This window comes from Ranitomeya imitator, unplaced genomic scaffold, assembly GCF_032444005.1.
Source record: "Ranitomeya imitator isolate aRanImi1 unplaced genomic scaffold, aRanImi1.pri SCAFFOLD_321, whole genome shotgun sequence".
Lineage (NCBI taxonomy): Eukaryota > Metazoa > Chordata > Amphibia > Anura > Dendrobatidae > Ranitomeya > Ranitomeya imitator.
The window spans coordinates 45,945-61,787 of NW_027194723.1; the positions used below are offsets into that span (position 1 = coordinate 45,945).

Consider the following 15,843-nt stretch of genomic DNA (forward strand, 5'->3'; position numbering starts at 1 on the left):
AGGGTTAGGGGTAGGGTTAGGGCTAGGGTTAGGGTTTCGGTATGTGCACACGTATTCTGGTCCTATGCGGATTTTTCCGCAGCGGATTTGAAAAATCCACAGTGCTAAACCGCTGCCGATTTATCGTGGATTTACCGCGGTTTTTCTGCGCATTTCACTGCGGTTTTACAACTGCGATTTTCTATTGGAGCAGTTCTAAAACCGCTGCGGAATCCGCAGAAAGAAGTGACATGCTGCGGAATGTAAACCGCTGCGTTTCCGTGCAGTTTTTCCGCAGCATGTGTACAGCGATTTTTGGTTCCCATAGGTTCACATTGAACTGTAAACTCATGGGAAACTGCTGCGGATCCGCAGCGTTTTCCGCAGCGTGTGCACATACCTTTAGAATTAGGCTATGTGCACACGGTGCGGATTGGCCGCTGCGGATCCGCAGCAGTGTTCCATCGGGTTTACAGTACCATGTAAACATATGGAAAACCAAATCCGCTGTGCCCATGGTGCAGAAAATACCGCGCGGGAACGCTGCGTTGTATTTTCCGCAGCATGCCAATTCTTTGTGCGGATTCCGCAGCGTTTTACACTTGTTCCTCAATAGGAATCCACAGGTGAAATCCGCACAAAAAACACTGGAAATCCACGGTAAATCCACAGGTAAAACGCAGTGCCTTTTACCCGCGGATTTTTCAAAAATGATGCTGAAAAATCTCATACGAATCCGCAACGTTGGCACATAGCCTTAGAGTTGGGTTGGAATTAGGGTTGTGGTTAGGGTTAGGGGTGTGTTGGGGTTAGGGTTGTGGTTAGGGGTGTGTTGGGGTTAGGGTTGTGATTAGGGTTACGGCTACAGTTGGGATAAGGGTTAGGGGTGTGTTGGAGGTAGAATTGAGGGGTTTCCACTGTTTAGGCACTTCAGGGGGTCTCCAAACGCAACATGGCGCCACCATTGATTCCAGCCAATCTTGTATTCAAAAATTCAAATGGTGCTCCCTCACTTCCGAACCCCGACGTGTGCCCAAACAGTGGTTTACCCCCACATATGGGGTACCAGCATACTCAGGACAAACTGCGCAACAATTACTGGGGTCCAATTTCTCCTGTTACCCTTGAGAAAATAAAAAATTGCTTGCTAAAACATCATTTTTGAGGAAAGAAAAATGATTTTTTATTTTCACGGCTCTGCGTTGTAAACGTCTGTGAAGCACTTGGGGGTTCAAAGTGCTCACCACATATCTAGATAAGTTCCTTGGGGGGTCTAGTTTCCAAAATGGGGTCACTTGTGGGGGGTTTCTACTGTTTAGGCACACCAGGGGCTCTGCAAACGCAACGTGACGCCCGCAGACCATTCCATCAAAGTCTGCATTTCAAAAGTCACTACTTCCCTTCTGAGCCCCCACGTGTGCCCAAACAGTGGTTTACCCCCACACATGGGGCATCAGCGTACTCAGGAGAAACTGGACAACAACTTTTGTGGTCCAATTTCTCCTGTAACCCTTGGGAAAATAAAAAATTCTGGGCTAAAAAATTATTTTTGAGGAAAGAAAACGTATTTATTATTTTCACGGCTCTGCGTTATAAACTTCTGTAAAGCACTTGGGGGTTGAAAGTGCTCACCACACATCTAGATAAGTTCCTTTGGGGGTCTAGTTTCCAAAATGGGGTCACTTGGGGGTTTCTACTGTTTAGGCACACCAGGGGCTCTGCAAACGCAATGTGACGCCCGCAGACCATTCCATCAAAGTCTGCATTTCAAAAGTCACTACTTCCCTTCTGAGCCCCCACGTGTGCCCAAACAGTGGTTTACCCCCACACATGGGGTATCAGCGTACTCAGGAGAAACTGGACAACAACTTTTGTGGTCCAATTTCTCCTGTAACCCTTGGGAAAATAAAAAATTCTGGGCTAAAAAATTATTTTTGAGGAAAGAAAACGTATTTATTATTTTCACGGCTCTGCGTTATAAACTTCTGTAAAGCACTTGGGGGTTGAAAGTGCTCACCACACATCTAGATAAGTTCCTTTGGGGGTCTAGTTTCCAAAATGGGGTCACTTGTGGGGGTTTCTACTGTTTAGGCACACCAGGGGCTCTGCAAACGCAATGTGACGCCCGCAGACCATTCCATCAAAGTCTGCATTTCAAAAGTCACTACTTCCCTTCTGAGCCCCCACGTGTGCCCAAACAGTGGTTTACCCCCACACATGGGGTATCAGCGTACTCAGGAGAAACTGGACAACAACTTTTGTGGTCCAATTTCTCCTGTAACCCTTGGGAAAATAAAAAATTCTGGGCTAAAAAATTATTTTTGAGGAAAGAAAACGTATTTATTATTTTCACTGCTCTGTGTTATGAACTTCTGTGAAGCACTTGGGGGTTCAAAGTGCTCACCTCACATCTAGATAAGTTCCTTTCGGGGTCTAGTTTCCAAAATGGGGTCACTTGTGGGGGGTTTCTACTGTTTAGCCACATCAGGGGCTCTGCAAACGCAACGTGACGCCCGCAGAGCATTCCATCAAAGTCTGCATTTCAAAACGTCACTACTTCACTTCCGAGCCCCAGCATGTGCCTAAACAGTGGTTTACCCCCACATATGGGGTATCAGCGTACTCAGGAGAAACTGGACAACAACTTTTGGGGTCAAATTTCTCCTGTTACCCTTGGGAAAATAAAAAATTGCGGGCTAAAATTCATTTTTGAGAAAATAATTTTTTTTTTTTATTTTCATGGCTCTGCGTTATAAACTTCTGTGAAGCACTTGAGGGTTCAAAGTGCTCACTACACATCTAGATTAGTTCCTTTGGGGGTCTAGTTTCCAAAATGGGGTAATTTGTGGGGGATCTCCAATGTTTAGGCACACAGGGGCTCTCCAAACGCGACATGGTGTCCGCTAATGATTGGAGATAATTTTCCATTTAAAAAGCCAAATGGCGTGCCTTCCCTTCTGAGCCCTGCCGTGCGCCCAAACAGTGGTTTACCCCCACATATGGGGTATCTGCATACTCAGGACAAACTGGACAACAACATTTGTGGTCCAATTTCTCCTATTACCATTGGCAAAATAGGAAATTCCAGGCTAAAAAATCATTTTTGAGAAAAGAAAAATTATTTTTTATTTTCATGGCTCTGCATTATAAACTTCTGTGAAGCACCTGGGGGTTTAAAGTGCTCAGTATGCATCTAGATAAGTTCCTTGGGGGGTCTAGTTTCCAAAATGGGGTCACTTGTGGGGGAGCTCCATTGCATAGGCACACAGGGGCTCTCCAAATGCGACATGGTGTCCGCTAACAATTGGAGCTAATTTTCCATTCAAAAAGTTAAAAGGCGCGCCTTCCCTTCCGAGCCCTGCCGTGTGCCCAAACAGTGGTTTACCCCCACATATGAGGTATCGGCGTACTCGGGAGAAATTGCTCAACAAATTTTAGGATCCATTTTATCCTATTGCCTATGTGAAAATGAAAAAATTGAGGCGAAAATAAATTTTTTGTGAAAAAAAAGTACTTTTTCCTTTTTACGGATCAATTTGTGAAGCACCTGAGGGTTTAAAGTGCTCACTAGGCATCTAGATAAGTTCCTTGGGGGGTCCAGTTTCCAAAATGGGGTCACTTGTGGGGGAGCTCCAATGTTTAAGCACACAGGGTCTCTCCAAACGCGACATGGTGTCCGCTATCGATGGAGATAATTTTTCATTCAAAAAGTCAAATGGCGCTCCTTCCCTTCCGAGCCTTACCATGTGCCCAAACAGTGGTTTACCCCCACATGTGAAGTATCGGTGTACTCAGGAGAAATTGCCAAACAAATTTTAGGATCCATTTTATCCTGTTGTCCATGTGAAAATGAAAAAATTGAGGCTAAAAGAATTTTTTTGTGAAAAAAAAGTACTTTTTCATTTTTACGGATCAATTTGTGAAGCACCTGGGGGTTTAAAGGGCTCACTATGCATCTAGATAAGTTCCTTGGGGCGTCTAGTTTCCAAAATGGGGTCACTTGTGGGGGAGCTCCAATTTTTAGGCACACGGGGGCTCTCCAAATGTGACATGGTGTCCGCTAAAGAGTGCAGCCAATTTTTCATTCAAAAAGTCAAATGGCGCTCCTTCCCTTCCAAGCCCTGCCGTGCGCCCAAACAGTGGTTTACCCCCACATATGAGGTATCAGCGTACTCAGGACAAATTGGACAACAACGTACATGGTTCAGTTTCTCCTTTTACCATTGGGAAAATAAAAAAATTGTTGCTGAAAAATCATTTTTGTGACTAAAAAGTTAAATGTTCATTTTTTCCTTCCATGTTGCTTCTGCTGCTGTGAAGCACCTGAAGGGTTAATAAACTTCTTGAATGTGGTTTTGTGCACCTTGAGGGGTGCAGTTTTTAGAATGGTGTCACTTTTGGGTATTTTCAGCCATATAGACCCCTCAAACTGACTTCAAATGTGAGGTGGTCCCTAAAAAAAATGGTTTTGTAAATTTCGTTGTAAAAATGAGAAATCGCTGGTCAAATTTTAACCCTTATAACTTCCTAGCAAAAAAAAATTTTGTTTCCAAAATTGTGCTGATGTAAAGTAGACGTGTGGGAAATGTTATTTATTAACTATTTTGTGTCACATAACTCTCTGGTTTAACAGAATAAAAATTCAAAATGTGAAAATTGCGAAATTTTCAAAATTTTCGCCAAATTTCCGTTTTTATCACAAATAAACACAGAATTTATTGACCTAAATTTACCACTAACATGAAGCCCAATATGTCACGAAAAAACAATCTCAGAACCGCTAGGATCCATTGAAGCGTTCCTGAGTTATTACCTCATGAAGGGACACTGGTCAGAATTGCAAAAAACGGCAAGGTCTTTAAGGTCAAAATAGGCTGGGTCATGAAGGGGTTAATGCAATGTCGCGGCGACCAAAAAAACTTAATTCTGGCATTTCAATTTTTTTTCTCGCTATGCCGTTTAGCGATCAGGTTAATGCTTTTTTTTATTGATAGATCGGGCGATTCTGAACGTGGCGATACCAAATATGTGTAGGTTTTTTTATTATTGTTTTATTTTGGATGGGGCGAAATGGGGGTGATTTAAACTTTTTTTTTTTTTTTTTTTTCATATTTTGAAAAACATTTTTTTAAAACTTTTGCCATGCTTCAATAGCCTCTATGGGAGGCTAGAAGCTGGCACCACTCGATCGGCTCTTCTACATAGCAGAGATCATCAGATCGCTGCTATGCAGCAGAAATGCAGGTGTGCTATGAGCGCCGACCACAGGGGGGCGCTCACAGCAGGCCGGCATCAGTAACCATAGAGGTCTCAAGGACCTCTATGGTTATCATCCTGAGACATCGCCGACCCCCGATCATGTGACGGGAGTCGGCGATGCGCTCATTTCCGGCTGCGCGGCCGGAAGCGGTAGTTAAATGCCGCTGTCAGCGTTTGACAGCGGCATTTAACAGGTTAATAGCGGCGGGTGAATCGCGATTTCACCTGCCGCTATTGCGCACATGTCAGCTGTACAAAACAGCTGACATGTCGCGACTTTGATGTGGGCTCACCGCCGGAGCCCTGCATCAAAGAGGGGGACCCGACATGCGCAGTACTTCATTTTTTTGGGATGGCAACTTTATGAAAACTTTGCTCCTGAAAAAACCCAGTAGATTGACCCCATGAGCATGGTAAATGTGGCTAATCCTCTTAGGGAGCAGTAGGCACTTGTGAGGCACATCCGTACCAGAAATCCAAGTGTCCACCCTGGATTTTTCCTCAGATCCTCTCGTAAATACTCCTTGAATATGTTATAGGCGGACATGTGAGCATACCCTAAGGGTATGTGCACACGTCAGGATTTTTATCGTTTTTTTTGCAGAATTTCGCTATAAAAACGCTATAATTCCGCTAAAAAAACGCTAAAATGATGCATCCTATCATTTAGAATGCATTCCGCATTTTTTGTGCAGATGTATACGTTTTTTTCCGAAAAAAAAAACGCATACCGCAAAAAATCCTGACATGCTCTATCTTTTTGCGGATTTTTTGCGGATTTCCAAGCAAAAAGGACATTCCAGGAAAAAAAAAAAAATCCGCAAAAAATCAGCGCAAATTCCGCGAGAAATCCGCGCAAAAAAAAACGCGGATTTCTGGCAGAATTCTCAGGATTTTGTCAGGAAAAAATCCTGACGTGTGCACATACCCTAATAGTGTTAGCCTCTTTCCCAGGTTCTTTGGCACCAATTTTGTGTTCTGCTTAGTTAAAGTGATCTCTAGCAACTTACTTGTGTTGGAGTGTAGACGTGGCAGCCATCACTGACATCCTCTACCACTATTGGTGATATAGTGGAGAGATTGTGCCGATTCCAGCAATCAAGAAACAACATTCTATCAGGTGGTCCTTCTCTGCTTGTTGGCTTGTGTATTGTAAGCTGACCAGAAAATTCAGATGCAATGCATTTGAGAACACAAAAGGCTTCACTATAGACTCTCAGCTCCTGTGCTGTATAGCTAAAGGGGTCATCCAAGCCTTTGAATTTCTGCAAGACACTTTTATGGTCTAAAAGTACACAAGGAATGATACTCACCTGACCAATCCCTTGCCTCCCAATGTCTCCACCCGTCTTTCTTTACGGAGCTACAGTGAAAATGTGGCGTATCAGCACATGCCTGCTGTAGCCAATATCTGGCCGTACTGGGGTGCCAAGTTGACAATAGATTACATTGGGGATCAGGGAAGATATTAGCACAGCAGCGGCAGGGGATGATAAAGTGAGTATTACGCTTATTGTAGGTTTATACATTTATAGATTAATTCTTGGGGTCGGATAACACCTTTAATTTATTCCCCTGATGGAAATTGTAAGAAAATCAGAAGTCATCTCAGATATCCGTAACATTCAAAGGCACTCGCCCACCCTATTATGAAAGTGCGTCTTTATATACTGATGTCCGGTGGATTGTACTTCGTGCTGTACATTCTTCTGTCTCATGAATCGTCATAAACATGTCACCTCTCCACTTTTGGCAGGGACTCTACAAGGCAGACCTGCGCTTTGGACCTGGCGTTGAAAGTTACCCTGATGACTGTCAAGATGTTGGCCTCTGGATGGGGCAGCACTTGTTTAGACTGTGTACTCGGGTACCTGGATCTTTCTCCATGTCTTCTTTTCCAGAGCTTTGTCCCCATTTTAATAAGGATTTAGGTAATGGCAAATATTACGTAGACCTCCAGGAAGGTCGGTCAGAGGATCCATTTGAGTACAGATATCAGATGCTACTTAAAGATGATGACAATTTCACACTCCCCGATAAGATCTACTCCTACTCGGTAGATACAGACCATCTGCCCATCACTGACTCTCAGCACAGGGAGTTTGACAGCAACTTTTATAGAACCAGTAACGCACAAGAGGAGGCTGATGACTGCACGTCTGACAGTATGCACAGCGCCAGTAGTGTGAAGGACATCTATCTGCAAGTTGTCAAGCACAGGTATGTTCTCTGCTGGTTGTAACTTTAGAGAAACTTGGCAAATCCAAAGGTTGGTCATACACATTAGGTATTACATGGTGGATTCCGCTTGCTTTTATGTCTTGGAGAGAATCAAGAACTTGATAGGTTGGACTCAAGACCTTTTTTCCCAGGACATAAACAGTATCAGATATGTCTGTGTATCACTTATTTAAATCCTCATATTGAAATGACACGTTACATGGGGGTTATAGCTGACGGCTCACTAATCTTCACAATGATGGCTATCATGAGTATATGTATAAAAGATAAGTTTTTATGAACCTCTACCCTGAAATGCTTAAAACCGGGACTATACCAACTACAAATGTTCATGCAGATTGTGTGCAGATCACCACATATTTTGCCTTGCTTATTGAAAGAGTAAAATCTAATACACGTGGATTGTTCTATAAGTTCCTGACAATTTCAGTGCATAATTTGCCCCATGTATCCACAGATATGGTTTCTGTAAAAGTATTTTCTAGAAAGTATCATACTATTAACTTCTAGTCAGGATAGGCCATCAGTATCTGATTGGTGTACATCTGAACCCTACCACTCCTCCTCCTCCGGTGACTGTGGGGGCGTCTGCATTGTTTACCGGCCACAGCTTTATACATTTGGTAGTAGTTGCGCCTGATAAAATAGACCCTCATGCTGGCTCCCGGGGAACCAGTTCATGCTTAGTGTCCGTAGGAGGCACATGGGTCTTTTCTTCAGACTAAAAATCCCTTTTTTATTTTAATTTTCAATTTTTACATTTTTACATTTTCTTCGGATGAAGGGACGATGGAACCTTTCAAGGCTTCGATCGCCCCGAGCCAACAACAGGTGAGCAAGTGGAGTGTCACCTCCACATATCCTCTCCTGCGATGTGGGCATGAGCTGATTTTTAGGGGCGACAGGTCCCTTAAAGGGTACCGATTTCCCCACACCATCAACAGATGAGTACATGGAGTTTTGCCTCCATGTACCCTCTTCTGCAGCCAGGCCTAATGGCGGACATCCAGCCCTGTACCTTCTGAGGGAATTGAACCCGTTGGATGTACAGAGGCATTCTTTCCTTTTTTGGTGTCCGTTCAGCCCCCACTGCATCACCACTGTTAAAGTGGATGATGCAAGGAGGTGGACGGTCCCTCTCCACCTCCCTGTTAAAGGGATGGTGGATTGAGGGTTCCCTGCACCGATCAAAGAAACTGGCAGCAACAGCAGGAGGCCCACACCGTACCTGCTGGATACAGCTGTGTTTCTCTGCATCTGGCTGCTGGGACTGGAGGGCTCCAAACAAGCGGTCTGGGACGCTGGTAACAGAGTTTTCCATAATTTTCTGCAGCGGGGGAGGGTCCCTTTCCGGCGCCGAAAAGAAAAAATAAATTTAGTCCCCTCATCAACCTTCTTGTTCAGGACGAGAAGCGGCTTTTGTATTCTCGGGGGCCATCTTTCTGTCCCTTCATGCCACTTTCCGGACACAAGCTTTACATCCGTGAGCGTTTTTTTTCCCTGCAAGGATTTGGTAATTGAGCGCTGAGAACAGCACTAATCAAGAGGGGACATAGGACCTGGGCTGCAAGATCTGGGCCACAGGATCTGGAATGCAGGATCTGCTCAAAGATTCGGGTAAGGGACCTCTGCAATACTCCCATCCCCTCTTACCCTCTGCAGTATTACCTCTGCATTTTTTGTAGGAGTCCCTGTAAAAGGCCTCATAGAAGGGTACATTATGTCTCAGTCCAAAGCACTTAAAAAATCTAATAAGACTATTACAGTCTTTTTCACCACATGTAACTCTTGCCAGTCTGCGTTCCCTAAAGCACAAAGCTCGCCACTCTGCAAAGCCTGTGACCCCAAATACGCTCAGGAGCCCTCCACTGTCACCGAGCCCAGTGTACCCGGTCCCCCTGAGTGGGCTTCGTCACTGTTGCAATCCATGGCTTCTCTGGCCAAAGCGATTGAATCACTCCGTGATCCCTCTGTGGATTGGACAGCTCCCATGACGGAGGTTGATGGATCCTCTCGTACAAGGGAGATGTCGGGTAGCAGGGTCCGCAAGCATTCTAGAAATGTGCAGGCAACTAGAAAATGGATCCGTACTACGTCCACCGAGCCATCATGTGCCTTGGCAACCGTGAGCACCGCTTCTCGCTCTCTCTCACCAGAAGTGTGTAGTGTTATGACCTGGTGGTTAGGACAATAATGGACCTGGTGGTTCAGAGCACACGGAAAGACCTGATAGTTACAATAATACAGGACAAGCTCTGGGACGTGGGAACTCTGCTGACCGCAATCCCTAATCCTATCACACACACTAGAAATAGCTGTGGATTGCTCCTAACGCTCCCTATGCAACTTGTCACAGCCTAAGAACTAGCTAGCCCTAAAGATAGAAATATAAAGCCTACCTTGCCTCAGAGAAATTCCCCAAAGGAAAAGGCAGCCCCCCACATATAATGACTGTGAGTTAAGATGAAAATCACAAACACAGAGATGAGATAGATTTAGCAAAGAGAGGCCCGACTTACTGAACAGACAGAGGATAGGAAAGGTAACTTTGCGGTCAGCACAAAAACTACAAAAAAACCACGCAGAGGGCGCAAAAAGACCCTCCGCACCGTCTCTCGGTGCGGAGGCGCCCCCTCTGCCTCCCAGAGCTTCAAGCAAGCAAGACAAAAATCAAAATAGCAAGCTGGACAGAAAAATAGCAAACAAGAGAAAAACAAGCAGGAACTTAGCTTCAGCTGGAGAAAACAGGTCACCAGAACGATCCAGGAGCGAACTAGACCAATACTAGAACATTGACAGGTGGCATGGAGCAATGATCTAAGTGGAGTTAAATAGAGCAGCCAGCCAACGAATCAACCTCGTCACCTGTGGAAGGAAACTCAGAAGCCGCAGCCCCACTCACAACCACCAGAGGAAGCCCATGGACAGAACCAGCCGAAGTACCATTCATGACCACAGGAGGGAGCTTGACAACAGAATTCACAACAGTGTAGCAAACATGATTCTAAGTATGATTCAGATGTTTCTTTGGATCTGGACTCTCCAGATTTCCAGAAAATGGTGGATTCATTTATTGAGGCCGTCAACCAAACTCTGAAGGTTGACGAGGACTTTGGTTCTTCTCCAGATCACGCAGTGTCCTTCAAAAGGACTAAACGCCCTCATAGAACATTTGCCATTCACCTGGAGTTTCAGACTATAGTTGATCAGCACAGGGGGCATCCGGATAAGCGATTCACTGGGCAGAAGCCCCTTAAAGTGCGGTATCCTTTATTCAGCTGATCTGAGGAAAGATTGGGCCGAATGTCCTGTAGTAGACCCACCAATATCCGGATTGGCTTCCAAACCCTTCTATCCCTGCTGGATGGGTCATCAATTAAAAATCCCACGGACCATCAGATAGAAAATCTGGCTCATTCTGTCTTTGAGGCCTCAGGTTCAGCGCTCTACCCTTCCCTCGCCACCTCATGTGTAGCTAAAGCAATGGTCTCCTGGACAGAGACCTTAACTACTTCGATTCAGGACAGTAACCTTCCCCTGGAGGCAGTGGAGCTGGCTAATCAATTCTCTCGAGTGGGAGACTATGTGGTTCATTCCTCTTTGGATGTGACAGTTGTTGCAGAGGCTTAGGCATCCTTTTAAGCATCAGCAACTAATCCACTTCTGGTCCTTTCGTTCCAATCCAGGCTGGCGCACTTCTTCTGAATCAGGGCGTTCCCCACTCAGGAACAAAGGGTGACATGTTTCCTATAGACCCAACCACCAGTGGAAGGGTCGTCCAAGACAGTCTAGATCTAAGGGACCTAAGTCCCAGAGATTTTCCACCCAATGACTCCTGGCTTTATTCGGTTGGCACCAGCAAGGTAGGCGGACACCTACTTCTGTTTCGTCAGGTCTGGCTTTCCGTCATCCACGACAAATGGGTCATAGACCTGGTGTCCTCCAGATACAAAATCAATTTTTCCTCTCGTCCTGCAACCCGGTTCTTCCTTTCCCATTTTCCAAAATCCAAAGCGAGAGCAAGGGCTTTCTCTCGAGCCATAGATTCACTGCGTCAAGATGGAGTCATTGTGCCAGTCCCAGAAAATGAAAGGTTCAAAGAGTTCTACTCGAACCTGTTTGTGGTCCCAAAAAATGATGGAAAAGTAAGACCCATCCTGGACCTCAAACTTCTAAACAAGTTTGTCAAGGTCCACCATTTTCGCATGGAATCTCTCCTAGTTCGGTCATTACCTCAATGGAAAAAGGGGAGTTTCTGGCATCCATTGACATTCGGGGTGCTTACCGCCACATTCCGATTTTTTTCCCCCTCACCAACAATTACTGTGCTTCGCCATTCGCGAACAGCATTTTCAGTTCACGGCTTTGGCCTCACTACCACTCCCAGAGTATTCACAAAGGTTATGGTGGCCGTCATGTCCATCTTGCACTCTTGGGGCATGGTTGTTCTGCCCTATCTGGGCGACCTTCTAGTGAAGGGACCGCGCAGAGTCCGTTATTATCACTTGCAATACACTTTCTCGGCTGGGCTGGTTGATAAACTTAAGCATGTCTTCCCCAGTTCTCGCCCATCAGATATCCTTTTTGGGGATGATCTTGGACACCTCCCGAGGGTTGGTGAATCTCCCTCGGGACAAGGCCTTAGCCCTTCAACAGGGAGCCCACGCACTTTGTCATTCATCCCCTCATTCCATCCGATTTGCTATGAGGGTTCTGGGAAAAATGGTGGCAGCAATGGAAGCAGTCTCCTTCGCTCAACTGCATCTCCGTCCCCTACAGCATTCTATTCTGGCTGCTTGGGACAGGAACCCATTCTCTCTCGACCGCCGGTGCCGCTTGTCTCTGCGGCTCAGACAGGCTCTCAGATGGTGGACTCTGAGCTCCTCCCTCAACCAGGGAAGATCCTTTCTCACGGTTCAATGGTTAGTGGTGACTACCGATGCCAGTCTTCTGGGCTGGGGAGCAGTTTTTCAGCTCCACACTGCTCATAGAGGCTGGTCAACTCGGGAATCCAGACTCCCAATCAATGTTCTAGAGATCTGAGCGATACGGCTAGAAATTCCACTGTCTTCTGGCGGGTCACCCCATCCGAATTCAATCGGACAATGCCACATCTGTGGCGTATATCAATCATCAATCAACACGCAGCCGGGCAGCCATGGCCGAGGTAGTTCACATTCTCCGATAAATCACTCATTGATCTCGGCAGTACACATCCCAGGTGTGGGAAACTGGGCGGCAGACTTCCTCAGCCGTCAGGGTCTCGCCTCAGGGGAGTGGGAAATTCATCCGGAAGTTTTCCAACAGATCTGTCTTCGCTGGGAGCAATGATCTAAGTGGAGTTAAATAGAGCAGCCAGCCAACGAATCAACCTCGTCACCTGTGGAAGGAAACTCAGAAGCCGCAGCCCCATTCACAACCAGCATAGGAAGCCCATGGACAGAACCAGCCGAAGTACCATTCATGACCACAGGAGGGAGCTTGACAACAGAATTCACAACAGTACCCCCCCTTGAGGAGGGGTCACCAAACCCTCACTAGAGCCCCCAGGCCGACCAGGATGAGCCAAATGAAAGGCACGAACCAGATCGGCAGCATGAACATCAGAGGCAAAGACCCAGGAATTATCTTCCTGACCATAACCCTTCCACTTGACCAGGTACTGGAGTTTCCGTCTCGAAATATGAGAATCCAAAATCTTCTCCACAACATACTCCAACTCCCCCTCAACCAACACCGGGGCAGGAGGATCAACGGATGGAACCACAGGAGCCACGTATCTCCGCAACAACGACCTATGGAACACATTATGGATGGCAAAAGAAGCTGGAAGGATCAAACGAAATGACACAGGATTGAGAACCTCAGAAATCTTATACGGACCAATGAAACGAGGCTTAAACTTAGGAGAGGAAACCTTCATAGGAACATAACGAGACGACAACCAAACCAAATCCCCAACACGAAGTCGGGGACCTACACAGCGCCGGCGGTTAGCGAAACGTTGAGCCTTCTCCTGGGACAATGTCAAATTGTCCACCACATGAGTCCAAATCTGCTGCAACCTATCCACCACAGTATCTACACCAGGACAGTCCGAAGACTCAACCTGCCCTGAAGAGAAACGAGGATGGAAACCAGAATTGCAGAAAAACGGCGAAACCAAAGTAGCCGAGCTGGCCCGATTATTAAGGGCGAACTCAGCCAAAGGCAAAAAGGACACCCAATCATCCTGATCAGCAGAAACAAAGCATCTCAGATATGTTTCCAAAGTCTGATTAGTTCGTTCATTTTGGCCATTTGTCTGAAGATGGAAAGCCGAGGAAAAAGACAAATCAATGCCCATCCTAGCACAAAAGGATCGCCAAAACCTCGAAACAAACTGGGAACCTCTGTCCGAAACGATGTTCTCCGGAATGCGATGCAAACGAACCACATGCTGGAAAAACAAGGGCACCAAATCAGAGGAGGAAGGCAATTTAGACAAGGGTACCAAATGGACCATCTTAGAGAAGCGATCACAAACCACCCAAATGACCGACATCTTTTGAGAGACAGGGAGATCCGAAATAAAATCCATAGAAATATGCGTCCAGGGCCTCTTCGGAACCGGCAAGGGCAAAAGCAACCCACTGGCACGAGAACAGCAGGGCTTAGCCCGAGCACAAGTACCACAGGACTGCACAAAAGAACGCACATCCCGTGACAAAGACGGCCACCAAAAGGATCTAGCCACCAAATCTCTGGTACCAAAGATTCCAGGATGACCAGCCAACACCGAACAATGAACCTCAGAGATAACTCTACTAGTCCATCTATCAGGGACAAACAGTCTCTCCGCTGGGCAACGGTCAGGTCTATCAGCCTGAAATTTTTGCAGCACCCGCCGCAAATCAGGGGAGAAGGCAGACAAAATTACCCCCTCTTTGAGAATACCCGCTGGCTCAGGAACACCCGGAGAGTCGGGCACAAAACTCCTTGACAGGGCATCAGCCTTCACATTCTTAGAGCCCGGAAGGTACGAAACCAGAAAATCAAAACGGGAGAAAAATAGCGACCATCGAGCCTGTCTAGGATTCAACCGTTTGGCAGACTCAAGATAAGTCAAATTCTTGTGATCTGTCAAGACCACCACGCGATGCTTGGCTCCTTCAAGCCAATGACGCCACTCCTCAAATGCCCACTTCATGGCCAACAACTCTCGATTGCCAACATCATAATTGCGCTCAGCAGGCGAAAACTTTCTAGAAAAGAAGGCACATGGTTTCATCACCGAGCCATCAGAACTTCTTTGCGACAAAACAGCTCCTGCTCCAATCTCAGAAGCATCAACCTCAACCTGAAACGGGAGCGAAACATCTGGCTGGCACAACACAGGGGCAGAAGCAAAACGACGCTTCAACTCCTGAAAAGCCTCTACAGCCGCAGAGGACCAATTGACCACATCAGCACCCTTCTTGGTCAAATCAGTCAACGGTTTAGCAACACTAGAAAAATTACTGATGAAGCGACGATAAAAATTAGCAAAGCCCAGGAACTTTTGCAGGCTCTTCACAGATGTCGGCTGAGTCCAATCATAAATGGCCTGGACTTTAACAGGATCCATCTCGATAGTAGAAGGGGAAAAAATGAAACCCAAAAATGAAACCTTCTGAACTCCAAAGAGACACTTTGACCCCTTCACAAACAAATAATTTGCACGAAGGACCTGGAACACCATTCTGACCTGCTTCACGTGAGACTCCCAATCATCCGAAAAGACCAAAATATCATCCAAATATACAATCAGGAATTTATCCAGGTACTCTCGGAAGATGTCATGCATAAAGGACTGAAATACTGATGGAGCATTGGAAAGCCCGAATGGCATAACCAGGTACTCAAAATGGCCCTCGGGCGTATTAAATGCTGTTTTCCATTCATCGCCCTGTTTAATATGCACAAGATTATACGCCCCTCGAAGATCTATCTTGGTGAACCAACTAGCCCCTTTAATACGAGCAAACAAATCAGACAGCAGCGGGAAAGGATACTGAAACCTGACTGTAATTTTATTAAGAAGGCGGTAATCAATACAAGGTCTCAAAGAACCATCCTTCTTGGCCACAAAAAAGAACCCTGCTCCTAACGGTGATGATGACGGGCGAATATGACCTTTCTCCAAGGATTCCTTTATATAGCCCTTAGGAAACTTACCACCAGGAATCAAATTAATAGCACAATCGCAATCCCTATGAGGACGTAGGGCACTGGATTTGGGCTCATCAAATACATCCCGGTAATCCGACAAAAACTCCGGGACTTCAGAAGGATTGGACGACGAAATTGACAAAAATGGAACATCACCATGTACCCCCTGACAAC

General features: G+C 46.0%; 1 protein-coding gene across 1 annotated transcript in view; it reads left to right on the forward strand.

Moving 5' to 3' along the window:
- Positions 1–15,843, forward strand: part of LOC138656307 (ankyrin repeat and MYND domain-containing protein 1-like) — a 97,638-nt gene that overhangs the window by 24,407 nt on the left and 57,388 nt on the right. The window contains exon 4 of the mRNA XM_069743672.1: positions 6,995–7,458. Coding sequence (XP_069599773.1) covers positions 6,995–7,458 — 464 coding nt within the window. The remainder of the gene's footprint in view (positions 1–6,994; positions 7,459–15,843) is intronic.